Source organism: Peromyscus eremicus, chromosome 8a (assembly GCF_949786415.1).
Source record: "Peromyscus eremicus chromosome 8a, PerEre_H2_v1, whole genome shotgun sequence".
NCBI lineage: Eukaryota > Metazoa > Chordata > Mammalia > Rodentia > Cricetidae > Peromyscus > Peromyscus eremicus.
In genome coordinates, this window is record NC_081423.1 from 1,714,864 (window position 1) to 1,742,175 (window position 27,312).

The window sequence follows — 27,312 nt, forward strand, 5'->3', positions numbered from 1 at the left end:
GCCACAAAGTATAATTTGGAACCCTACATGGTGTGGAACAACCCACGAGTACAGAGCTGTTGCTAGTCCAGCATGTAGGGACGGACAAGGCCTTGGTTGTTCTCCTCACTGTCCTGTAGGCCAGGTCAAGGGCTCTGTGACATAAACCTTTGCCCAGCAGCATCTCCTGGCCACACCCAATGGACCTGAGAGGACGGCCAAGAACACTCGCAGGTCCTTTTTATTTCTACCACTTTCACATGTTAAGCTATAGGTCATATGGGGGAGGGGCGCACCCCAGCTTCCTGATGAATCTGCCATATGTAGGTAGACAGAGATCTAGTGCTTATTGGCAGTGTGACCTGGAATAACTCAGTGGCTCCTTGCCTCAATCTTTTTTTTTTAATCTGTAAAATGGGGATAACGCCAATAGTCTACTTGAAAAGGCTGACTACAGGATGCATGGAATGTAGTAGGAGTAGTTCCCGGTTATCCAGGGTTACACTAAGAAGCTAAAGGTCTGCTTTCAAAGGAAGTTGGCACTGTTTCCACTTCTGAGAAAATTTACACCCCAGAAAGGAACTGGTAACCATAAAGAAAGCAAGTCTTGCTGAGCAGGTACAAATTGTTTAACAGACATTTACTGCAATCACAAGTACCTGTCTCTTACCGGCATCACTCAACACAACTACTCTAGCAGCCCTGTGACAGAGAGTTAAAATTCTAGACCTCTTTCCACTTTTCCCTCAGGTACTGACGTCTTCTATTGTTGCTTTAATATTTTCAACGACATTTTTCTTACTATGTAGCCTAGGCTGGCCCAGAGTGCTGGGATTTTCAGGGATATGTGAATAGCTCTAATAAAGATGTAATGTGGAAAGGAAGAGTCGAGGAGTCTCTGGACGGTGTCTAGGCAAGCCCTCTTCAGCAAAGTCAAGTGATCTTGACCCTTCACTGTGAACCGCTGACCTGTCCAACATCTTGCCCTTATTCTCCAGCAATTGAATCTACTTAACTCTACGCCTGGCTAAGCAGTCCTTGTTCGCTGCCAGTCCGCCTGATTCATTCCTCCCTGGTCATTTTAAACAGCAGCCCAGCTTTTGTTCTTACATCCCCCATGGAGGTCTTGGCAAGAGTCTGTTCTCCTCCTGTCACAGTAAATTTTCTCCTGGTTCAGGCGAAGTGCAAATGCCCTGCTGGCAATGTACCCCAAATGCTGCTCTGAGTTTTTAAAAAACAAACACCACTCAAATTTCTCAATCTTCTTGGAAAGTAAGAGTCCTAAGATGCTGAAGAGTGTAACCATTTAACTGCTGTGCAAAGTAGAAGACAATTTATACTAAGTTTGGAAAAAAGTGATGCTAAATTTTAGGTGAAATGCCATTAAGATGGATGTGTATTTTCTTGTGGGCTGGGAATTAACTCAGGACACAAACATGCTAAACAGATCCTCTACCCTGACGATGCGATGCCCCCATCCCTGATGAACAGAATCATTTGTACAAGCCAGGAGAGGCATGGCGGTGCACAACACATTGCCACTATTGACTCCAAGAACCCTTTTATCAATTAGGCTCCTTGATGAACCAGGCAAGAGGCAGCAGCTGCAAGATCCAAGTCTGGAGCACAAAGCCCATCCCCTAGGGGACTCTAGTCTCATAGCCTATCAGCTCCTTGGAGACAACAAGGTGTGGGAGAAGCATTAACTGAGCAGGGTACAGTTGCTAAAGCTTGGCAAAGTTCCACGAAAGGTCTGCATGCTCAAAGCTGGGCCATGGCTAGGTCCTAGAGATGAGCACTGAGCCTGTGGAACAGTGCTTGGTGAGTGTTGCTGTGCCCGGGGCCTTGGGTCACAGGTACAAGTGCTAACTGTGACTGGTGGTGAATGCCTGATGCTGCTCTGGCAGGCTGCAGTTGGAGAGATGAATGTCAGTCACGTGGGTGCTGTGTCTATGGGACTGAGCCGCAATGAAAACTGTGGATGTCAAGGCTGGATGAGTGTCCCTGCTGCCATGTCTGCATGTGCTGAGACACACGGTGGTAGAGATGAGTGCACCGCCACGATTCCAGGCGACACCTTCCTGCATGTTTCCTTAACTTCACTCTGTGGCTTTTCCCTGCTGAGTCTCACCTGTGTCCTTTCTCTGTGACAAACTTAATTGTGAGTCCTTCTAAGCAGATCACTGACTGGAGAGTGACCTTGGGGACTCTGACACAGGAAAACCAATGATCTAATAAGGATACTTCAACTCTAGGTGTTCATTTGTGGTTTGGTGACAATTATTTTGATCAGAGAAAAATAAGATAAAGGATATTTTTGTAACAATAAAAGAACCCTAGGGAGGTGCTGGCCCAGACCTGATGGTGCCACATCTCTGACCCATCTCCTAAACATCTCTCACATCTGCCCCTCCTCTTCATTAACCTATCTTTGCTGCCACCTTCTCCCAGCAGACAACTGCATTCCCCAGTTGTTTTTCGTAGAGCCTCATGCTACCGAGAATGTGTAGTACTGCCAGAGTCCTAAGGCTCCAGGCCTTTTGAACCTCTGGGCTCTCCCACACACCTGCTCAACGTGATCCCTTTCTCACTGCATTTGCGTGGACTAGATGCTCAATACGTAACTTCACTGTTGGAGACTCAGTAGCTGAAGGTCTAGAGAACAGAAAGGAGGCTCTGTGAACTGTAACTAAGAAGAGATTGTCTGTATAATAACTGTTGTTGTAATACTACATCTGAAATAGCTTTTCAACACATACACATACACACACCCCACAATACATAACAGAAACAATCCCATGGTGCATTTCCATAGGCTAAGAGGACCGAGTAACAAAACTATATGGCTAGCAGCTTCAAGGAAATGCCACTATTCGAGAAGATAACAAAGGGAAGGGTGTTATCTACACACCATGCTAAAGCCCTTCAGCGGGACCAGAGGCACCAGCCTATAAAAACCCATTTCTAGACATGCCTGTGCCGGGCTACCCTAGGTACACAGATGCTGAGCACCCACAGCCAGCCTTGGAGGACACTGTCCACTCTGAGATTCTGTCTAGCTCAGTGTCAGGCTTACTGACACTGTACACTGCCAATGTCCAAGGCACAGAAAAATGTAGGCCATTGTTTGTCTGGCCTAGGCTTTCTCTGGCTCAGTTCTATGATGCCCAGTCTAACTGGCTTCTTGGGTCATCAGTCCACTTCAGTCTATTGATATGGCTCCTGGTAGGTCACCTGATCTCCCCAGGTACTTAGGGGTGAGAGGTCGACAGCCAGTTTGTGACTGTTCCATAACCAGCTCCTGTTAAACCGAAAAGCATTTTCTACCAGGATTGGCAATATGACACCCACTCTCAAAACCATACACACATTGAGAAAAACAGCACACCTTAAAAAAAAAAATACCACCTTAGAGTGATTCTAGTTATAGTGGTCAGAACTGGGGGTGGGTGTGGGGGTGAGACATAAAATACTTCCCAGCTACCCACCTGCAAACAAGCAAGATTTTATAAGGAGGGAAAACCTGTAATTCAAAAAGAAGGCCCCTTGAGCAAAGGGTACAGGGTTGGAGAGCTTCCCTTCTAGACCAGTGTTTTGTGGTGCGTCTGGTGCTGCACATTATGAGTAAAAAGCAGTTTCCCTCACACATTTCTGATATGAAAAATCTGAAATTGAAAACGTCATGAAGTGCAAAGTGTTTGGCTGATCAATGCAATAGCACGGGGGAGATTCATGTCCAGCCTGTGCTGAAGGAACCTACACACACGCCCAACTTGTCACCTTCTGCCTACCACATGTTCAGGACTGGATCCCCTCACTAACACATCTTATCACATACATGGAAATATTACAGAATTTGAAATCCTTCTAGTTCCAAGGATTTCAGGTAAGGGATACAACTTAGAGTCTACTCACTAAACTCGCATTAAGCCACTGCAGGGGTAAGGGAGAGGGAGGACAGTGTGTGTGAGGCAGACCCCAGGTATCAGCCATCCCCAGCTCACGAGTCTTCTCCCCTCCCCTTTTTCCTGCCCTCTCTTCCTGGGGGGATGTCCCATATTCCCGCCGGAGAAGCCACTGGCCCTCCACTGGCCCTGGGAAGGGCTAAGCTAAGCAAGGCTCCTGCGGGCCACCCACCTCACCTTATGAGCTTTTCAAATGCCTCCTTTTCTTTTCGCAGAGCCGTCAGGTAGCGCTGTTCTTCCGTGGAGCCTCCATATATAAGAAAGTAAACCCTGTGGGTAAAGACAGAGCTTTTTTAGGTTGCAAAACTGTAATTCTTAATCCTTGGAAGGACTGCACAGTGACTTGTCTGAGAACAGGAGCCCTGGACGCTCAAGTAACAGCAACCCAAGGAAGAGTGAGGCCCCGCTCAGCACACAAGGCTCAGATGGAGCTACACGAACCCCACCTGCTAAGGGCTGTAGGGCTGTTACCCAGTGAGCTGCTTTTTCTTTTCACCAAGTGGAGGAGCACAGTTCAGGTAAATTCTGAAATATAACTAGAGGACAGGAGAATTCTTTCTTCATATCTTGAAAGTTGGACAATCATCATCAGAACAAGCTTAGGGAAATTCAATGCTTGTGACAAGCAAACACACTGAACATTTAAGACCTTCACCCTCACAGTACTTTCTCAGTTCCCTTTACTCATGTCACAACAGAGTGGAGTCAGAAATGTTTTATATAAATACATGGGTAGTATCAGGAATCTCTTTTTCTGGGGATGTATTTTGTCTCTAAAGGGCTTTGCTCTGGGGCTAGAGAGATGGCTTGTTGGTTAAGAGTGCTTCCTGTTCTTGCAGAGGACCAGAGTTCAGTTCTCAGCACCCACATTGGGCAGTTTATAGCTGCCTGTAACTCCAGCCTTCCCCATCCCCAATCCTCTGTCTTTGGTGACTGGTGCATACATACACATACATCATTAAAAATAGTGTTTAAAAACCAGAGAGCTTGCTTTTTCTCATTTGTGGCTAAGGCTGAGTTAAGTACTTCATGCTACCTCTACTTTACTCCATTAGAGATATTCCCTTTAAGCCTGCTTTACTTTTAGCACAAACCTTCCCAGACTACCTGACTTCAAAGCATACAGAGGGGGAAAGGTCACGGGGGAGGGGGGGCGTGAGTTAGGAGATTTCAGCTGCCCCATTGAATGTGTCATGTGGATGAAGCCAAATCAACTTCCATTTCTGGGCCTCAGTTTCCCACTAACAGAGCAAACAGCTGAATTCCCAGGTCTCTTCTGCTCATGACATTTGATTTCAAACAGGACAGTGTTCTGTTCTTGGGTAAGAAGTTTGGTGCACAAACACTACCCGGGAGCTGATGGCTAGCAGGCTGAGCAACAGACCAAACAGCAATGCCTTCATCCCCGGGCTCCGTCTGAGGCATGTCTCTGCTCTGCAAAGCTGCCTTAGTTGCCCTGCTACAAAGGTTTCTCTTGGCTCTGTTTCTGGTTCAGACTGAGTTCAGGATATGAATTTTCACGTTTATTTCCCCTTAGCTAGCTGGAGAGTGAGAACACTGTGTTTTTTGGGAGGCATCACTTTCTCATCTGAAAGATTGGTAGATTTTTAAGAGATATTTCTAGAAACCCAAGAAAACTTGGTACAGGAATTCCTGACTTTGGTTTTATAAGAATGAAATCTAGAGTCACTTCCTAACATCTGTAAGCTGTGAGATGGCGAGGTGGCTCAGCAGGCAGGGGCTTCCTGTCTGGGTGCGATCCCTGGCGCCCACAAAAGGAGGGAAGGCATTAACTAACTCCTGCAAGTTGTCATGGTGTGCACACAGCCACACACATAATGAAGAATGTTTAAAACTTTACAGTGTTTCAGAAGATTAATAACATTTGGCTAGGTCATTAGCATATTACCTTTGATATTACACAGGACGTTATAAACTTCCCAGACTTTACAGATATCGTACCCTGTAAGCAACACACTCAGACATAAAGAAAGAATATGAGCAGGGCAGGAAAAACGCCAGGGTTTCTGGAAACTTGCAATTTAGCAGGGGTGGCCGGACTTCCTCACGGAGGGAGCGCTTCCTCCCATTCACCACAAAGCAGCGTCAAACCAACCTCACAGGGCCTGAAGGTAAGAAACCACCACGCAGGCCAAACACCTCTTGTCCTAAAGCCCGCAGAACCGCCAAGCAGGACTTGCCTCAGCGGTTTCCCTGGCCTGCTGGCCCTGTAGATCTCCAACTGCCGGACAAAGGTGAGCTCAGCATCGTACAGAACCACGTATCTGGGCTCCACCTCGTGCAGTACCCGCGTCAGGGCATAGGGGTCGCTGCACCCCAGAAGCGGATGGATGATGGTCAGGGGCTCTTTCAGGACGCCATAGGCCGCATCAGACGACAAATTTAAATCGAAAGCTTCGTGCTCAATCTCTTGCCCGCAGCCTCCTGGGCTACTGGCAGCGTGTCTGTACGGGCCTTCCTCCGCAGCCCCGTCCTCTGGTGGCTCCTCAGCAGTCCCCATCACTTGCGACAGAGTCAGCTCTCGCTTCTTCCTTTTGGGGGGCCCTTTTTTGGTGGAGGCGCGCTCTTTATTTTGAGTATCTTTGGGTCTCTTGTCAGATTTCATAGTTCTCTTTGGGCCATCCCCCTTCCTAAAATTCACCCACACTTCTTCGGCTTTGCTGTCCTTCTCAAAGGTTTTCCTGTACAGCCGCAGCAGGAAGGCCTCTGGTCCCATGGTCAGGTAGTCCCTCAGCTGGCAGCATGTGCGCTCATCGCTCGCACAGATCAGCACCTGGCCTGCAATCAGAGAACGCATGCTTGCTTGTTTACTCCCATTCTCGGCTCCTTTGGGTCGCCTTGGGTCCCCTGTCCCCTTCTATGGGAAGGCATCTTGCCCTTGTTAAAGAACCCAATTTACAAATTGTTCAAAAGGGGGCTTGGGCCCTAAATCCACACTGTCACCTCTGGACTGATTCATGGAATGACGCCGAAGCCAGAATTGTTTAGTCTAATGGAAGCAGAGCCAAGGTACAATGAGGCTTTAACGAAGCTTCTAAGGACTAGTTTTCTAGAGGCTCCTAGATGCCAAAATACATTCCAAGTGGATTATATATTCAAATGTCAAATCTTAAATCATAAGAAAGGATGGCCTGTCTTCACCCCCAAGATGGAGGTGATTTTCTAGTCTTAAAAGTAGAAAAATAGTTCTCAGAGAAGACTGCATCTAAAGGTTGATTTTTAGAGCAACAAAAACAGCATTAGAAAGTCTGGAGACACAATCAGCGGATCAATATCTTAAGAAGGAGCAGTGAAACTGCTGTAGTTTAGAGACAGCTGAGAGCAGGGGCTTATTCAGAACAAAATTTATGATGTCTTCTCAAATTAATAAAGTTGCTGTGTATGTGTAAAGCATGTATACAGACATACAAAAATATGGAGAATTTCCAGTTAGTTAGCTAAGTAAAATGAAAATGACTATATAAAAACCAGTGCGTAACAAGCCTACAATCCCTGCACTTAGGAGGCAGCAGCAGCAGGACCGTTCCAAGTTCAGTTACAAGACAGGTTTCCAGTTAGCCTCTTGAGAGCTGTGTAGTCAAGTTATAAGGATGTCACGAACACCCCTCAGGTTTTTTAAAGTTTTGATTACACTCATTTTATTTATTTAATGTGTGTGTATAGGTCAGAAACCCTGTTCTCTTCCTCCATCATGTAATTTCCAGGGAACGAACTCAGGTTGTCCAGTTAAGCAGCAAAGGCCCCCTCCTAATGCTTTGAGTGTAAGCTTTGGGGGGGCCATATGCCTAGCCAGCCTTGGCTGCAGGCCAAGGGCTGGGCACATCCAAATGACTTTAACAATGTAAAATAGAAAATGTCAAAGAAACCGGAAGGAAACACACTGACGTCAGCATTGCATCATCTGGGGTTGGGAATCTTGCCCCACCCCCACGGCATCAGTCTTCACTTTATCAGAGAACATGTGACCCTGGGTCTCAGACCACAGTGCTGTAGGTTCTAGGTAATTATCACCAGGATTTACTAATATAAGGAATGCCTTTTCAAAAAGATTTACTTTTTTATTTGTGCATGTGCCCAAATTCGAGTGTGAACATACAGATGCTTTGGAGGCCAGAAGGCACTAGATCCCTGGAGCTGGAGTTACAAGTGGCCGTGAGCTGCCTGATGTGGATGCTGGGACTGAACCTTCAGCCTCTGCAAGAGCAGTGAGTGCTTGTAACTGCTGAGCCATCTCTCCAGCCCCTTCAGCAACTTTAGACACACTAAACACTTAGGTTAGTGCACAAACTAGCCGGTTTCACTGTGGCACTCCATAGCGTCATGACACTTTGTCCTCCTTTCCCGTGCGCTCCATGTCACCCTGCTTGCCTTTATTACTTGGCAGTTCAAAGATTCAGTCAGTTTTCAAACATGTAGATTTACTCTTTCTCTAGTTTTATTTTGAATTGACAGTTCTGGCTTAGTCTACTGTGCTCATCCGTTAGCATGTTCCTGTTTGAAGGTAGAAGGCTTAGAACTTGGAATTGTTTTTCTAGGGCTCAGTTAATAGAGGCATTTAAGCTTCTTTGGAAAGACACTTGGCTGGGGATATAAAACAGAAAAGCCACCAGTTGATTCCTTGGAGATTCTAGATTTAAAACCTGGTGAGTATACACATGGGAATTAGCTGAATGAATCCTAAAGAGAGGTCCCGAGAAGCCAAGCAGTGAAGGCTGTGCTTCGTGAGCAGCCTTGGGAGCCGGCTGATGGACATCTAATTTCGGGGTGCCATGTGGGGTCTGGTGGCACCTGCCTGGAAAATTAGAATGTCAAGGCTAGCCTCAGAGGCACAGCAAGCTCAAAGCCACTCTAGGTCAATAAGATCTTGTCTCAGAAACAAAAACAAAGATTCAGCCACTGTCACCATCTCCCCTTTGTTCTTACCTGGGCCACCAAGGGCTTCACTCTCCTTATTCTCTGCTTCGATTTCTTTTAGGACTTCACTTAACGCCTCCCACTTTGGGTTGCTTTCTAGGACCAGTTCCTTTTTTGTTTCTGTATAGAAATAAAATATAACCACATCCTGTGTGATGTTTAGTCAAAACCATGCCAAAGGCTTTCTCACAACAAAAAACTAGCACCGCTAGGAAAGGACATGTCCTTGGGCCTCTACCATATATACACAGAAGCTGCTGCCCTGGAAAAGCCTGCTGACAGGTCTGCTGGGATGTGCAGAGGTGATGGGATGCATGGATGGGCTGTGTGCATGGCCGACAGAACCGGTGCTCTGTTGCCACCTGGGACACTGTACATAAACAGCTACGCAAAGCAAGGAATAGGTACCATCAGTATTTATTATTTCTAATATGCCCGTGCTTTCTACAATCCCGAACATGGCTAAAAACAGGTAACAACTATTTTTTTCTTCAAGTATTCAAACATTATGAAAACACTGTTTTGAATAGATCTTTAGATGAGGCAGAAACAAGCATTAACTATCCCATTCCAAGCCTCAGACTCTTCCTAGGTAGAAACTAGAATAAAACCTACAGTTACTTCTCTCTAGTGTATTTATAATCTTTAAAAGTTGCAAAGAATGCTAAAATGCTTCATTAAGACTTTACATGCCCCAAATAGTAATGGTTGAAATGTTTCTTATGTAGCAATAAGAACACTCTTGACTGACATCTGGCCTTTGACATTGGTGTTCTCTGGCGATGGATCACATCCTGGTTTCACTGTACACTCCTCCCACACACTACATGCATTTATATGCAGAACAGAAGATTTTAAATTTGCTTTAAGCTGACACCTGTTTCCATACCAATGTAAACAGAGAAGTGTTATAGACCCGACCTTGCCCTTCTGCACTCGACACCTTTTCAGACATTTTGGCCTTTTTGTTCAGTCTGGCATCTGGAACATGATAAACTCGTGCACGAGCATTCACAAACATGGAGGTGCTAGCATCCAGGAAAAGCCAACCTAATACAATGGTTGAAAAAAAGGGCTTCAATTAGTGGTAATTTTAAACACTCTAATGGGCACAAAACCCACATAGACCACTGGCTGCCATCTTGCTTTCACAGCAACTGTGCCTCAGTTTCTCTTACTGCTGTGGCCTCTACTTGACTAGACCAGTGGTTTTCAAAGTGTGGCCCAGGGACTCCTTTAGGACTCCCCAAGAGGTTTTCATGGGGTATGAGATATCAAAACTTTCCTTATAATAACTCTAAGACAATTGTGTTGACATTTCCAAGGATGGTAGTGGGAAACTCCACTGGTAACTCTGAATAACCCAAGGCAGTGGTACCAAGTGCCACAAATGAATGAATCCTTTTCTCATGTACCTTTGTAGTTCATTACTTTTGTATGTATACAATGCTGGGGAATAGTACATGTGCTAGATATGTGCTCTAGCATGGAGCTCTATCCCCACTTCTGTGTTTTGTTATTTAAGAATGTCCCAAAGAAGCAGTAAAAATTATTAATTGCATATAATTTGACTCTAGGACTCAAGGGTCTTGAGTAGTTAGCATGACAGTCACTGTACATGCATATACCTCTAAACAAATCTCTTAAGTCTTTGACACTAGCAGATGAAACCCATCCCTTGGGGGCTCTTTGAGTAAAATTAATTTTAAGTTCCTAACAACTAAACTTCCAGAACATAACCTATTTCCAAGTTGGAGACTGTCTGTACTACAAAGTCTTTTCTGGAAATAAAACTGCCAGGAATGGATATGAATATTTATTATACAGAACAGAAGTTAAGTAGGCGGGAACATTAGCTTTCAATAAAGCTTTACATCCTTGTGCAGTGAACATGAGATGCAATTTATAACACGCAGTTGAATAGAGCACTCCTCCCATTGACACTTTATTCCAACCAGCTCCTAGAATAATATTAGTATTTTTATCTCACACCTGAATTCTGACCAAACACCTTCTCTGTTGCTCTCAGAGAGTCCAGAAGATTCAGGAATGTGACACAGTCATACTGAGAGAGATACTGCAGCAAGGTTCTCAGCATCTTCAGATCCTGCACCAAGGATTTAGTCTTGGCTCCAAGCTGGTGCCATAAAGGGTCCAAGTAATGGCGGATTGTCTGAAAGAGAACACAATTTACTACTGCTAAAAAATGTTCATTATAGCTTTTCTTAACACAGCCATACTTTCAATAAGGGTTATTCACTGGATATGTAAAAACATATTTAAAATGCTAAATGCTTTGTTATTTATATTTTACTACAATAAGATTCCCTAAATATTTCTTTCCAAGAAAGTGGCTAAAAATTTCAGGTCACCAAATCCTAATAATGTTTGAAAAACATAGTATCTTATTACTATAATTTTTATGACGAGATGGAGTTAATCTCCCTTGATTTTTATTAACTGACTGTCAGATGGCTCGGTGGGTAAGAGTGTCCACTGTGCAAGCAGGAGGACCTGAGTTCAAATCCCTAGCACCTACATAAAAACACAGGCATGTGCCTATAACCCCAGAGCTATGAGGGGCAAAGACAGAAAGATCTCTGGGGCATTCTAGCTGTCAGCTTAGCTCTAGGTTCAGTGAAAGACCCTTTTCTCAAGGAAACGAGGCAAAAAAGTGATAGAAAGGTCACTCCATGTCCTCCTCTGGCCTCTACACATTCAGGAGCATGTACAACATCCACACACACATGCATACAGCACACACACACACACACACACACACACACACACACACACTACACAGTTGTGCATGCACATGTGTGCAGACATGCACAAACATGCATGCAACTCTACACTATAGACAGAAAAGGCCTGCTGTGTATCAGAAAGCCATCAACTTGTTCTTATGAACAGAAATAGTAGCCTCCTGGGTCTCTCACCTGACAAGTGCACACTGAGCACTGGGTGGCACCTGGGTGACCTTATAATTCATGCCCCAGACTAGGATGCATGTGACAAGGAAACATTCTACAATAGCAAACCCCTTTTGTTAAAAGACACATGGAACCTCAAGTTTTTATGATGCAAGCTCTGTCTATATGTAGATGTGATTAATGCAAGAGTGTCCAAAACAACCCTTGACTCTTACCAGCCAGCGACATCAGACAGAAGTCAGTGTTGAATAATGGATTCTGCTTTTCTAGGACATATCTACTCTATTAGAACAATATGAAGATTTGTCATCCCCATGCTCTAAGCTGTACACACTCTAAGACAAAGGAAGACAGGACAGGACACACAGGATCCATCCTGCCTATGATTATCTCACAGCAGTGGGCCTCTCCTTCTTCATGGTCACCACACACTGTTCCTAGTAACACCAAGACTGACTCAGAGTTTAAAAGACAGTGGCATGTTCTAAAAAAATGTGACCTGGAATTTTTTTAAAGGTAGTATTTTGGAGTTCTACAATTCACTATAGGACTGAATACTTACATATCTAATATTAAGCTATGGTGGAAAAAACAAGAAAAATTCCTTGAATTGAAGACTTAGCATTTTCTCAGTTCAGAATGTAATTTTGAGACAGAACAGAGGTCTCAGTAATGAACTGCTTTAATCCCAGCATTTGGGAGGCAGAGGCAGGCAGATCTCTGTGAATTCTAGGCCAGCCTGGTCTATACAGTGAGTTCTAGGCCAGCCTGGTCTACACAGTGAGTTCTAGGCCAGCCAGGGCTACACAGAGAAACCCTGTCTCAAAACAAAAACAAAACTACCCTCCACCAAAAACCCAACTTTTTATTTAAAAAAGATGGTAAGTTTAGGGATGTATAATTACGAAGCATTCATATACAGACTCTGTGTCTACAGACACCAAGACACTGACATTGTTTTGGAACCAAGACAACATCGATTACACTCACAACAAGACATTTACTCACCATGTAGCTGAAAGAGTCAGCCTTGGCAAACACAGATGCCACGCAAATTACTAGTTCCTCGTAGGTAAAGCAGCCCCACTTTAAATCACCTACAGCTTAGTCCCTACAAAGGACATGGTGACTAGTAAAATGCTTTGCATTCTTTAAAATGACAACCTAACCAGCTGTGCTGCAGAAGGAAGAAAAAAAGGAAGCGGACCTTGTCAAATGGCTTCCCAAGAGCGTTTTCTAACGACAAATCTTCCACTTCTAGTGATGGGTTGTGGCATTTCAGTTCCTTCAGACACGCATTTAAGATGTCTAGTATGGCTGTTTGAATGGAAAGCATGGCGGGAGTCATGGACACGTGAATCTCTACGACTTCAGGCTTGTGTTGTTCTAAGAACGAGTTGACTGCTACATGGAACCTAAGGAGACAGAGTTTCCAAATTAACAGCTACAAACCAAATGGAAACAAAATGGCAATGCTTAAGAACACACCAGGCCTTTCTGAGTAAGAGCATCACTCAAGCAAGGCAGGCTCAGAAAACCAGTATTGGCCCAACTCAGGACCTGCTTTCCTACAGTGTGAGGGGCACAGCCCCAGCCACTGGGTTCCTGCTATCTATGGCTGCTTTGTGTTCTTATAAAACAAAACAAAACAACCAAAAAAAACGTGATCACACATATTTTGTGTGTATGTGCCACAGTGCATGCATGTGTGGTGATCATAGGACAACCATGTGGGTCCTGGGATTTACACTGAGCCATCTTGCCACCTGTACTCCAATTCTTTTAAAAGTTACATGTTTTTATTTACTTGTGGTGTGTCTGAGCACTCAGAGCTCAGAGGACAGCCCATAGTCAGTTCTCTTCTTCTAGGTGAGTTCTCAGGATTGAACTCAGGTCCTCGGGGTTTGGCGGCAAGCTCCTGTACCCCTGAGCCATCTTGTTGGCTCTGCTTTTGTGCTTCTAACAGCAAGGCTGAGCTAACTGTGCCTCCACTACCAAAATACTTACTATCTGGTCATTTATAGACAGGTTTTACTTCTGAAATAAGGAACAATTAAATAAAAGAATAATTGTACAACTAGTATTCTCCACAAAATTGACACACACACGCACAAATGTATTTTAAAAAAAAAGGTCCTTATGGACAGGATGGCAAGTTTCACATGTATTCTATCAACTGCACTAAAGTGCAGCTAAGTTAAGGCTCTTCTGCTCACAAAGCTGTCCCATAATGTCGTTACCTCGGCCACAGGTAGAGCTTCTTCACAAAAAGGTTCCTCATCACTCTTTCCACATGACAAAAACCAGTGTCAAAAGCAACAGCGTTGTCTGTGAAAGCTTTGATGAAGCCACGCTTGTTCTTCTGGCGGAAGAGACGCAGGATGAAGGCTTCTTGGCAGGACTCGATGATCCTGTGTGCTCTGTACACGAGGATGCCTGTGGGGGTTGTATTAGTCAGGCTTCTCTAGAGTAACAGAACATATAAGATGAATCTCTATGTACAGAAAGGGGATTTATCAGAGTGCAACAGTAACCCTAAAGAAGACAGGGGTTGTGGACACAGGTGACTCCCACGCTCACTCTGGCTCATTCCCCTTTTCTGGAACACCTACTTGAAAACAGGCAGGCCCTGCTCTAGGTTGGGTGCAGATGTAAATCCTTATTCTTTTGCAGAACTTGAACTAACATGGGTAAAATGTTTAATGTTACAAGTGCTAAGGAGAAAAGAAATCAGAGGGGGAAGTGTGCACAAGGGTGGTGTTCTAACTAGGGTTTCTGTTGCTGCAATGAAACACCATGACAAAAAGCAACTTGGGGAGGAAAGCGGTTATTCGGCTTACACTTCCACATTGCTGTTCATCACTGAAGTCAGGGCAGGAACCTGGAGGCAGGAGCTGATGCAGAGGCCATGGAGGGGAGCTGCTTACTGGCTTGTTCCTCCTAGATTGCTCAGCCTGTTTTCTTATAGAACCCAGGACCACCAGCCCAGGAGTTGCACCACCCACAATGGGCACCACGCATGCTCCTCCTCCATGGACCACTAAGAAAATGCCCTACAGGCTTGCCTACAGCCCAATCTTACTGAGGCATTTTCTCAGTTGAGGCTCCCTCCTTTCCAATGGCTCCAGCTTGTGTCATATGGACATAAAACTAGCCAGCACAGGGGGTGATCTATGTTTTAAATTCAGTGATGAGTGTGCAAGCGGAAAGGAGGTGAGGGAGTGAGTCTCCTGAGCCATTTGGACTGTGAGTGTCTGGACCACAAAGGGACCAGGCTGAGTGAGAGAAAAAGAGCAGAGGTCTTGAGTGGCACACAGTGTGAACAGATGGACCACATGAAACAGCTCCATTTTACAAGTCTGGGTAGCATCTGCATCCCATTAGATAAAGTCAGCTTTGAGGATACAGTCAACAATGAGGTAAATTACACTATTTAAAACAAAAACCTTGACCAAGCAAACTCAATACAACATTTTGTTTTGTTTGTAGAGGCAGGAACTTGATATTTAACTTAGCCTGGCCTTAATTAAATTCATGATCCTTTTGCTTCAGCCCTCCTGAGTACTGAGATTACAGGTATGCACCACCATGCCTGGAAATACATGACTTTTGTGGTCTGTGTGGTACGATGACCCTGAATCTTAAAAAACGAGAACAAGGGCTGAAGAGATGGCTCAGTGAAGAAAGCATTTGCCATGTGCCCCTAGAACCCACATAACAGCTAGGCAAGTATGGGGCCACCTGTACCCAGCACCAGGGAGGCAGAGGCATGGGATCCCCTGAACAAGTTGCTAGCTAAATTAGCAAGGACTGGAAAGCTCCAGCTTCAGCAAGTGACCCTGCCTTAACAAATAAAGAAGAGAGAGATTGAGGAAGACACCTAATGTCAACTTTGGGCCTCCACACACATGTACACCTACACACTTGTGAGCGCACACACATACATGTAAGATAAAAGATAATTATAAATGTTTCTTAATTTAAATATAAGATACTAAAACAGGAGACCTTTAATGCACTACCATTCTTATTACATTTATTTCTTGTGTGTGTGTGTGTGTGTGTGTGTGTGTGTGTGTGTGTGTGTGTGTGTGTTATGGCATAGGTGGAGGTCAGAGGACAAATTCTGGGATTGGTTCTCTCCTTCCACTACGGGGATTCTGGTGAGGAACTCAGGTCAGGCTTGGAGGCAAAGTACCTTTACCCACTGAGCCATCTTGCTGGTCCTGTTGGTACCATTTTGATGTTGTATGTTTAGTGACACATTAGAGAGAAGTAGATCTAACAGAGGCCAGGTATCATTTCTGGGTCACACTCACCATTCTATGATGATTCACAGTCGTTTAAACCTAAATCAAGCTGATATACATTAATACGTCCATGTACATACATACATTTGTTTTGATATACATTAATACATCTATGTACACAATGCACTTTTTTGATATACATTAATACGTCCATGTACACACATGCACTTGTTGGGGGCCTGCTCTCCTCACTCACTGGGTCCTGAAAATGATACAGTGATCCATGTGCCCTTCTTGTCACTCAATAACTCACTGCAGATCCTATTACTTTATTTTGAAATTCTGGATAAGGTGGCTGGCAGTAAAATTTACTCTCCCTAATCAACAAACAAGTGTGTGAAAATTCATTTACGAGTTTATGGACAAAGAACTTCCAATCATACTGGTGCACATGGCATACTCATTTACTGTTCAGAAAATATTCTAAACTAAGTAGATGGCTTTCTCAAGGATTCCACGGGCCACATGTAGTTAGCCTGTGTTGAAACATTACACGGAGCTGGCATGGCCACCCACCCTGTGCACACAAGTAGCTCCAGAGCCATAGGAGACAGACAGGAGGATCACTGGGGCTTGCTGGCTGCCAACCTGCCTCCAAGTTCTGTGAGAGACCCTGCCCCAAGGGCGTAAGGTACAGATAGAACAGGATGCTCAATATCCTTCTCTGGCCCATGTAAGTACACAGGTGCACACAACTACACACATATACATGTGCATACCACATGCAATAGAAATAGCACATAAAATTGAAAATAATAAAACTGGACTTCTGAACTATACGTGAGCCTTAAATTAGGACAGTGTGCCCTAAGAGGTTGCCATTGTTTTGGAATTCAGAAGAAAGGAGAAAGCTAACCCTAACTCCAGGCACAGGCTTTGAAAACAGGATTCAGGTAAGCTTTCTGAGGCTGGGCCACCCTGGGCCACTGATGTTATGATTTGGACATGAAGTGTCCCCAAAGGCTCACTGTGCAATCAAGGCTTGCTCCTGCAGTTGTGTTCAGGGGGTTCTGTGTGTTTTCATTTAATGTAGGGATTATTTTAAGATTAAAAAAAGGGCGGCGGCGGCGGCGGCGGCGGCGGGGGGGGGGGGGGGGGGGGGGAGCAACCTGACCAAGGTCATCCAGAAGGAGGGTTGACAGGCTCTACCACATGCTTCCTGCTGAGTGAAGCCACTGGGGGTCCTTGTAAACCAGCATCATCAGTGCACAGTGTGTGTGTAGAGTGCTATGGGAGTCTCTTAGAAGACAGGACAGCATGGACCAGAATGGCCTTGACTTTGGAAGTTTCAGTCAAGAACTCACCTGTAGGCTGAGCTGGGAGAGGGTGTGATTCAGAGTGTGCAGGCCTAGTGAGGGCCACTGACATTGGTGCAATACTGACATCTAGTGGTAGTTGCTAGACAATGTTTTCATGTTAGCAACTTAAAATCCATATTTACACACATAAAGCAAGCTTTGGATGTATGGATATCTCCATCTACAAAGGACTATTGGTGCAGTTTATTAGGGTTTCATTCTAAGAGGCACTGTTTTTTAATTAAACACACACACACACACACACACACACACACACACACACACACACACACGCACATAGTGTATGGGTGTCTTGTCTGCTTGTATGATAAAGATGCCAGAAATACACACTAGAAAAAAAAGACAGCACCTTCAACAAATGGTACTTGTCAAACTGGATGGCTGTATGCAGAAGAATGCCAATAGATCTACATTTATCACTCTGCACAAAACTCAAGTCCAAGTCTTTAATAGACCTCAACATAAAACCAGTTACACTGAACATGACAGAAGAGAAAGTGAGAAATAGCCTTGAACACACTGGTACTGGAGACAACTTCCAGAATAGAAAACCAATAGCACAAGCACTAAGATCAACAATTAATAAATGGGACCTCATGAAACTGAAAAGCTTCTGCAAGGCAAAGGACATTGCCAATCAAAGAAATGGCCTACAGAATGGAAAAAGACTTTTACCAACTCCATATCTGATAGATGGCTAATATCCAAAATATATAAAGAACTCAGGAAACTAGATATTAAAAAAAAAACCAATCAAAAATGGGGTACAGATCTAAACCAAGAAGTCTTAATAGAGAAATCTCAAATAACTGAGAAACACTTAAAGACACGTTCAACATTTTTAGCCATCAAGGAAATGCAAATCAAAACTACTTTAAGATTTTATCTTACAAAAAAAAAAAAAAAAAGATTCCATCTTACACCTGTTAGAATGGCTAAGATCAGTAACAAGTGACAGCTCATCTGGAGAGGGGGACGCTCCTCCAATGCTGGTGGGAGTGCAAACTTGTACAGCCACTATGGAAATCAATATGCCGGTTCCTCAGAAAGTTGGAACTCAATCTATCTCAGGACCCAGCTATACCACTTTTGGGTATATACCCAAAGGATGCTCCATCCTACCACAAGGACACATGCTCAACAATGTTCATTGTGGATTTATTCATAATAGCCAGAAACTGGAAACAACTGAGATGTCCCTCAACTGAAGAATGGAAAGAAAATGGTTTTCTCCATTTACACAATGGAGTATTACTCATCAGTTAAAAAAACAAAACAACATCATGAAATTTTCAGGCAAGGATCCAACTAAAAAGAATTATCCTGGGTTAGGTAACCCAGACCCAGAAAGACAAATATGGTATGTATTCACTTATAAGTGGATATTAGCTGTTAAGCAAATAATGAAGCTACAATCCATAGACCCAGAGAGGTTAGGTACAGAGGAGGGCTGGGGGTAGGGCATGGGTCTCCCTGGGAAGGGGAAATAGATAGATTCTGTGGGTGGACTGAGGGTGGGTAAGGACGGGAGCAGAGGGGTCAGGAGGAGGCAGAGGTGGGGTGAAGGGGGCTCCACAGCTGGAGTAGGGGGCTTTTGGGGTGGAAATGGAAACCTAGTGCAATGGAAACTTCCTGGAATCTCTAAGGGTGACCCTAGTGAGGACTTCTAGGAATGGAGGATACAGAGTCTGAACTGGCCATCTTTTGTAGACAGGCAAGGCTTCCAGTGGTGGGACTGGATTACATTCAGTTGAGATATTGGCCGAAGATGTCCTGTGGAAATCCCTAAACAACCCAGACTGAGCCAAGTGGTGGCGGCACATGTCTTTAATCCCAAAAAGACAGAGGGAGGTGGATCTTTGTGAGCAGTTAACTCTACAGCTCATGTGGTTGAGTCTGTATGATAATAAGTATTCAGAGATGGGTAATGCCTGGGGGGCAGTCATCAACCTAAGACAAGTACCCATGTTTTAGTAGGTACACCTCTGTCAGATCATGACTCTTTACGGGTTTGTATGCCGATACAAAGACTGTGGCTGGAGAGGGCTCAGTGGTTAAGAGCACTTATTCTTTCAGAGGATCCAGGTTTCATTCCCAGAACCCACATGGTGGCTCACAACCATCTGTAACTCCAGTTCCAGGAATCTAATAATCTCTTCTGACCTCTGCAGGTACCAGACATGCATGTGGTACAGGCAAAACATCCCTAAACATAATAAGTAAAAACATCTATAACAAATACACCACTGTGCCACTAGTCACATAAGCATATAGCACGCGCAGTTATGTGCAGTATACATAAAACTCAGTAATATAGTAAGTGATCGTCTGGTTAGTTTGCTATACTGTGCTTTTCTTCCTTATTTTGGAGGTCCCCTTCTAGTTATATAAACAAATCAACCATAAAACACTGTGCTGTGTCAATGGCGGCATCAGGCCCAAAAGCTCATGTTTACTACTATGTCTCTTGGTTGCATCGAGAGGTCAACATCTGAGTTGTAACATTTAGGAATTTTAAAAATTTATCTTTATTTAAAAATTATGCATGTACGTTTGTGCATGTATGATGGGAGTGGGGGAGTGTGCATGTTGAGTGCAGTACTCTCGGATCCCCTGGAGCTGGAGTTATGGGTCACTTGTGAGCCACTGATAAGGGTGCTGGGAACTGAGCTACTGTCTTCTGCAAGAGCAGTGTGCAACCTTAACCTCTGACCCATCTCTCTAGGCCATCATCCATGCAGGTTCTTGTATGTAAGCTCTAAGGTCTTCATACAATAACTAAATCATACAGCCTGAGAACCTGTGACCATTAAGTGACACGTAGCCATACTTATTTATGTTATAAATATTGACTGAATATCTACAATGTGTCAGGTATTATGCCAACAGTTTAACTACAATGCTGAATAATAAGAACCAGTTTAGCATTTAGCAGAGGAGACAGACACAAATAGAAATGCTCACTTAGTATATAAGGAAGATTTCAAATTCTTACCAGTTATTAAATCTGAAGGTATTCTATCAGTCAAGAAATCAACCACAAGTATTCGACTTGTTGCGAATATAATACCACCTTGTGTGTACACTTCATAACGACTGTTACTTGTGATTTCATTTGTCACGCGTCGAGGGAGGTGTTCAACTCCTTCTATCTTCAACTGATTGATAAAGTATTCCTAAATAAGATTAAACTCATTAGCGAGCTGTTTAATACAGGGCAGGACACTTTTAAAATAGGCTGCAGAGATTTCAAACGACGTCTCCATTCTCAGATTCGGGACCATCACAGTAAATATATAAACTAAGTTATTCCTTTATACCCATCAGCCTATTGGGTTACTTTAACTAAGATTTGGTTGTGCTTTGGAGTTCACACTACAAAATAATTGTGTTTCAGTCATTATTTGCACTCAACACCAAACCCAACCTTTTAAAAACTTGGGTTAAAGGTGTTCTACTACCTAGAAACTACTTCCCACTAAAGCCAGGTTTTTCAGCCAACATACTCTGTGAGGTAGGGGATTCCTCTCTGCAGACAATGCTTTAGACTGTTAGTGCTGCATTATTAGTTACAGCAGTATTGACACATCCTAGAGAGATTTCAGAATTTCCACAGGTCCCATGTTGATAGGCTCTCAGTTCAATGCCACTTTCCTGGGCATCTTGCATTGCATGAAGTCCCATGCCAAGCACTGGCGATACCCAGGGGAGTCCAATAGCGCCTCTTCTCAGCTGACACTTTCTTCTTGGCCACTCTTTCTAGAGGATCACCAGATTTATCATGCTAGGCTAAGTTCCCATCTCTTAACATTTCCCAGCAAGGTGTGCTGCATTCCACTGTCCTCAGGATCACCTACCTATTCTCCCTAACCCAGATTAACGTCTCCCAATACGTTAGAGCTTCCAGTCTCTTCTCTTCCTAACGTTATTTCCCTAGTCCTTCTTTTGTGCAGCATTAAAGTGTACTTTCCATTGTCCTTTTAGGGACCCCACTCTTCTGTCCCCGGAAATACCCTTAATACTTCCAAGCTCACACATTATTCTTACAGCTTTATTCTGTATTATTCTGACAGCTTCCCGCCTTTGCAGCGCAATCCATTCCACTCCCCTACCTCAATGTGTACCCTAGTCACCCTCTCTTTTTCAATGTCAGAGAGTGTGTGGGAGCCGCATTCTTAGTGTCCTCAAGCTGTGGGCCCTGGATCTCTCCCAAAGAGCTCTATTCAGTGCCCTCCCTGTCAAGCGAGAAAGCCAAGACTTCCCGGGGACGCGTTCCCCTTTGCAGGGTCCTCCCGCAGTGTCAGAGCCCTGGGTCTCCTTCAAGGACCGGCACTCAATGCCCTCCCAAGTCGTGGCAGCCACCTGGACTTCCTGGGGTTCCCTTCCCTCCGCAGCGCCCTAGAACTATGTGGGTGCCCTGAATCTCCCTCAGGGACCTCCATTCATTCCCTTTCGTGTGCCGTTTGAGACCTGCGCTGGCTCGGGGCCCCTGCAAACGCACAGCTTCGCGCCCACGCCGCGCGGGTAGCGGCCCTGATGTCCCCTCGCCCTCGGGTGCACCCATCTCGCAGTCGCACCTCCTCGGCCGGCTGCGTGTTGAGAACCAGCACCAGGCAGGCCGGGTGACAGTGCAGCCGCAGGAAATGGTAGAGGAGCCGGTCGGCGCCGAGCCCGCGGGCGCACACCACCAGCCCGTCGCTGTCGAGCAGTTCCAGCACCAGCTGCCTCTCATACTCCAACAGCGGCGCCATTGCCTTGTGTACGGCCAGGAAGCCCCGCTCCATAGGAGCCCTTCCGGGGCCGCGGCCGGATGAGGACGGAAAGAGCCGAGCCGAGCCGAGCCGAACCGAGCGCTGGCCGAACGCCGCGGATGAACGCCGAGGCCGGAGGATCGCCGGACAAAGAACGCTGCAACAGTTTGAGACGAGAGTAGGCCGGAGGTAGCCGAAGGGAGCCGAGTCCAAGAGAAGAGCCAACCAATTGTAGCCGACGAAGAATCGAGGCGGGGACAAATGTGTCCCGAATGAAGCCGAGCCAGAGGGCTGGAGGCAGCCGAACTTAGCCGAGAGGCGCTGAAAGCCTTGAAGGCCTTAGTGCGCAGAAAGGTGTCCGGTTCAGGCGGTAACCGGGTGGCTTCGAGTTTTGGTTCTCTAGACCCAGAACATAAACTAACAAAATGCCAACAGAGAAGTCTATATATCATAACCCTCCAATATCGACAGTTCAGAATGTTAGCAAACAAGAAGCAGAAATGCATAAAGTACTGTGTTTATTTAAAATTTTTGAAGGAGATAATTACAAAAGTAGAGACTAAACCGCACGCTGGGAAAGAGGTGCTGATTCTGGGTGCGCATTTCTGCTTCTTGTTTGCAAAAATCTTGAATATGCTGTTTCTCAAAGTCAGTCAGGTGCCAGCTGCAGCCGCGTTCGGCCTTCCACTAGAGGGACATCTTGGGTCGTGTTTGTAACTGCCTAGAAATGCTAGGTAAGCAAATCTAGGAGGACGTCTCTCTCAAAGTCCCCCACCCCCCTTTATTGTTAGTCCATAAGAAATACAAGTGAGGCCAAAATTCGACTGTTCCATTACCCAGGAATAACCTTGGTTAACATCATGAAGCGCGCGCGCGCGCATACACACACACACACACACACATTTTTTATCTATATGAAATAATAAATGATCCGGTTTTGAAACCTGAGTTTTGGTTTATACAGGTGGCAGAGGCTGTAATCCTCGCTATTCCAGATGCTGAAGCAAATTCAAAGTCAGCCCGAGTTACAGATGTGGACCCTCCAACACGAAGTATAGAGTGCTGGGATATAGCTCAGTGGTAGACCCCCGAATTTGTCACTAATTAATGTGACAATTAATATTTCACAAATCTCTGATGTAATAATCTTTTAAAGCCCTTTATGTGGTGGAGTTTTCTGTAATGTGGATGCATATGTTTATCTAATTATTATTTGAGAACATTCGGTGGGCTCCCACTCCCTCCACAAGCATTATATACATAGCGTTTCACTAGCTGCATTGTAGAGAAGTTCAACCAGACCCTCGAGGTACATTCCTGGAAGTGGATGATTAACGGGATGAAAGGAAACATTTATCTGAGTTTTCATTACCTTTATTACATTGCCTTCCAAAATGTCTACCAGTCCCTTCATGTCAGCAGCCTCTAAGAGGATCTGTTTCTCTTCCTCCAGTGTTTTCCTTACATTTAGTCACATATTCCTGAATTCTCAAGTGGAAGGGGTGCCTGCAGACACTTTACATGCAGCATTTCCTGTGAGCTATGCAGTAATTCCTGTAGTTCTTCAAGTAGGTTATATAACCAGGCAAGGCCACAGAGCCAGGTGATGTATTTCTTAGCTTTTGTTCAGAATATAGTAAGCAGGGATTCAACACACATTCAGAGGTAGGTGGGTGCGTGGGTGATAATGCCGATATTTACACCCAATTCCTCCCATACTGTGGCAGGCAGAATAATGCAACCCAAAAGATGCCTGTGTTGAATTCCCAGAACCTTTTATGTTATTTTTCACGGCAAAGGGGACTTTGTAGATGTGATTAAGCTAAACTCTTGAGATGGAGAAATGATGTCAAATTATCCAGGTGTGCCCAATATAGCCATCAAGGTGTTTAAGGGCAAAGGGGAGGCAGGAGAATTAGCTTCAAAGGAGATATAAAGGGGAAACTGAGGTCAGAATGAGGTGTGATGGGCAAGGAACGCAGCCTTTAGAAGCTGGAGAACACATGGTTTCTCCCCTGGAACCTCAAGAAATATCACAGCCGCCTCTCACAACCGATTTTGCACATTAGGTGCCTAGAGCTGGGAGAAACTGCTTTTGTGTTACTTTAACTTCTGTAATCTATCACAGCAATACTGGGAAATGAACGCACAAGAGTTTCTTATTTTGATTACACTGAACTTTAAAGATGAGGTTCCTAGTTTATCAAAACAAACCAGCAAACAGTATGGATAGGGTGCTGGAGAGATGACTTGGAGGTTAAGAGCACTTACTGCTCTTCCAGAGGTCCTGAGTTCAATTCCCAGCAACCACATGGTGGCTCACAACCATCTGTAATGAGATCTGGTGCCCTCTTCTGGTGTGCAGGCATACATGCAGGCAGAACACTGTGTACATAACATATATATATATATATATATATATATATATATTTTAAACTATAGATAGGAATATATAAGGAAGCAATTGTTCAAGCATATCTATAGGGTGACTGAGTATAGCTAGTAGGGAAAGTGCTTTCTGTGGAAGAATGGGTACCTGTGTGTGGTCCTAAAACCAATGTGAAAGAACTGGAGGATCCCATTGCTGGGAGGTAGTGACAGGTAGGTCCTGGGCCTTGTCATCCAGGCCACTGAGACAGCCTGTCTCCAACACAAGGTAGTTGTCCAGATGTTTGTCACTAAGCCTGACTATTTGAGTTTGGTCTCAGGGATTCACATGCCGGAGAAGAATTGACTCCTGAAAGTTGTTCTCGGACCTCCACATGTGTGCACACAATACATATACATGAACACATGTGTGAGTCCACACATGTGTACACACAATAGCCATATAGATGTATAAATGTGTTATTATTTACTCTTCCAAAGAATGTTAGTTGGGCATACAATGTGGCAGGTCCTGTACCAAGCGGTAGGGTCTTATCAGGGAACAAAGCAGGCAAAATCTCTGCCTTATATTCTTCTGGGGAACTAGTGTATGAAGAAGCCTATTGATCATATCATTATGTGAACTGTGGTTCTTAACTGTCCAATCATAGGAGAGTACTTGAAAGATTTTCATGCAGACTGTTAGAGAGCTATTAAAATCTGAATGTGGAAAGGGGCCAATATCTAATATATGCTGAAGAAAGAATAAATTGTAAAGCAAAAATGGATAACGTAGTCCCACTTGTCTAAAAATATCAGTAATATTTTTACAGGGCTGCACAGAAAGTGCTGGAAAGAAACCAAATCTCTCAACACAAGCCGCCACCTTTGGGAGTCAAGGCTGGAGGTTAGCATCGCCTTTGAAACTTTACACTTTCTGTTTATTCCCCTCTGTTCTGTTTGCCTTCCTTCCCTTGTACTTACATTGCATTTATGATAAAAATGAAAGGAGAAACTTCCCAGCTACTGTGTAAACACTTCATCAGCACCAACAATTTCACCCTGTGAAGTCTAGATTTAACATGTTCATGGTGGGCAACAGCTAACGTCTCATGCTGGCATCTGAGGTGGTGGATTTTTGTACATTTCGACTGTTGGATTTACAGTTCACCTTTAGTCCTTCATAAGTAGAGTAATGGTTTTGCTCCCATGTTGCTATCACAATGATTCTCCAAGCCTTTATTTCTTAGCCTGCTTCCCCTCCTCCTTCCCCACTCTTTCTCTCCTCTTCCTTCTCCTGTCCTCCCCTTCTCCCCTTCCTCCCCCCATCCCTTTCTCTTGCCTCTCCCTCTCTTCATTCTGAATAGACACATCTCTTTCTTATTTTGCCCATGAGGATATAGGCAGGTCCTTATTGGCCTTTGACATAAGGCTGGCAATGAGATTAAGCATCATTTTTCTCCTACACATCCCAGTCTCATCTCAGCAGCCAGAGCCAGGCCACTGACATCTCTCTCAGCATGTAGTCTTTCAAACTATATGTAGTCATCCCTTGGTATCCATGGGGATTGGCTCCATTCTCCCTCCCCCCACACTGCTGTAATATGCAGATGCTCAAATCCATTATATAAAGTGGTGCAGTGGACTGGAAACATAGGCCATGTGCTTACTGAGCATGTGCAAAGCCCTGGGTTCTGTTCTCTGCCACGAGGTAAAAATGTTAACTTGGAATGGCGTAGTCTTTGCATAGACCCTCTGCAGTCCTGCTGCACAGTTTTGACCATCACTGGAGACTTGTAATACCTAACACAATGCACATGCTGCTAAACATTCGCTATAGTGCATTGCTTGGGAGATTGTTCTGACAAGAAAATGCCTGTTCGTGTCCAATACAGTTGCCACTCATTCATGTCTGTGATTGGTTGGATGCATGGATGTGCAGTTTAGAGATACAGGGTGGTGTGACATCAAAAAAGCTCATTAAATCTGTACCCTTCCAGGATGGTCACTCAAAAAGAAGGTGCTAACCAAATGTTTTCATTTGTCTCTGTTGCTATGATAAAATATCCCATCAAAAACTAACTTAGGGAGAAAGAATTTATTACAGCTCACAATTCCAGGTCACACCCCACCTCTGTGGGGAAGATAAGGCAGGAGCTCAGGTACATCACACAGTCAGGAGCAGCATAATTAATGCATGCTCATTTGCTTGCCTGCCTGCTTGCTTGTTGTACTCAGCTCCATTTCTTTACTCACAGAACCCTGCCTATGGAATGGTATCACCCAAAATGGGCTGGGTCTGTTCACATCAATTAACTTAATTAAGATCAATCTCCCATAGATACCCACAGGCCAGCCCAGTGTAGATAATTCTTCTCTGATACTCTCTTCTCAGGTGATTCTAGATTTGGGATGTTTATGGAGGGCAACAGTTAATGTCACAGGGTAGTGTTTGTGTCAAGTTGACAAAGTTAAACAACAAAAATAAGTCAATATTAATAACTGGGTGCAATGAAAGAAAGTTCAGAGGTCTCAAGAGTGCGTCATAAAGGCTCTTCTGGTCTGGTTGTCTAGGATGGCTTGTCCAAGGAGGTACTGTGTGAGCATAACTTTGAGACCTTGCTAAAGAGGACAAGGAGAGAAAAATGTGTATTGGGTAGAGAAACCAGAAGCAGAAATTCTCTAAGACAGAAAGGAGATCAACTAGGAGGCAAGTGATTACTGAGCTTGCCTGATTCTAGGGCCAGGTCACC

At 44.5% G+C, this 27,312-nt stretch overlaps 1 protein-coding gene across 1 annotated transcript in view; it reads right to left on the reverse strand.

Annotated features, from left to right (window-relative positions):
- The window catches only part of Ercc4 (ERCC excision repair 4, endonuclease catalytic subunit), a 28,789-nt gene extending 6,546 nt beyond the window's left edge, over window positions 1–22,243 (reverse strand). Inside the window, exons 1-9 of the mRNA XM_059269967.1 lie at window positions 22,019–22,243; window positions 20,437–20,617; window positions 14,053–14,248; window positions 13,020–13,227; window positions 10,872–11,052; window positions 9,801–9,929; window positions 8,889–8,999; window positions 6,146–6,743; window positions 4,122–4,214 (exon numbers count right to left, since the gene is read on the reverse strand). Coding sequence (XP_059125950.1) covers window positions 4,122–4,214; window positions 6,146–6,743; window positions 8,889–8,999; window positions 9,801–9,929; window positions 10,872–11,052; window positions 13,020–13,227; window positions 14,053–14,248; window positions 20,437–20,617; window positions 22,019–22,225 — 1,904 coding nt within the window. The 5' untranslated portion in view covers window positions 22,226–22,243. The remainder of the gene's footprint in view (window positions 1–4,121; window positions 4,215–6,145; window positions 6,744–8,888; window positions 9,000–9,800; window positions 9,930–10,871; window positions 11,053–13,019; window positions 13,228–14,052; window positions 14,249–20,436; window positions 20,618–22,018) is intronic.
- Between the last annotated feature and the right edge of the window lie 5,069 nt (window positions 22,244–27,312).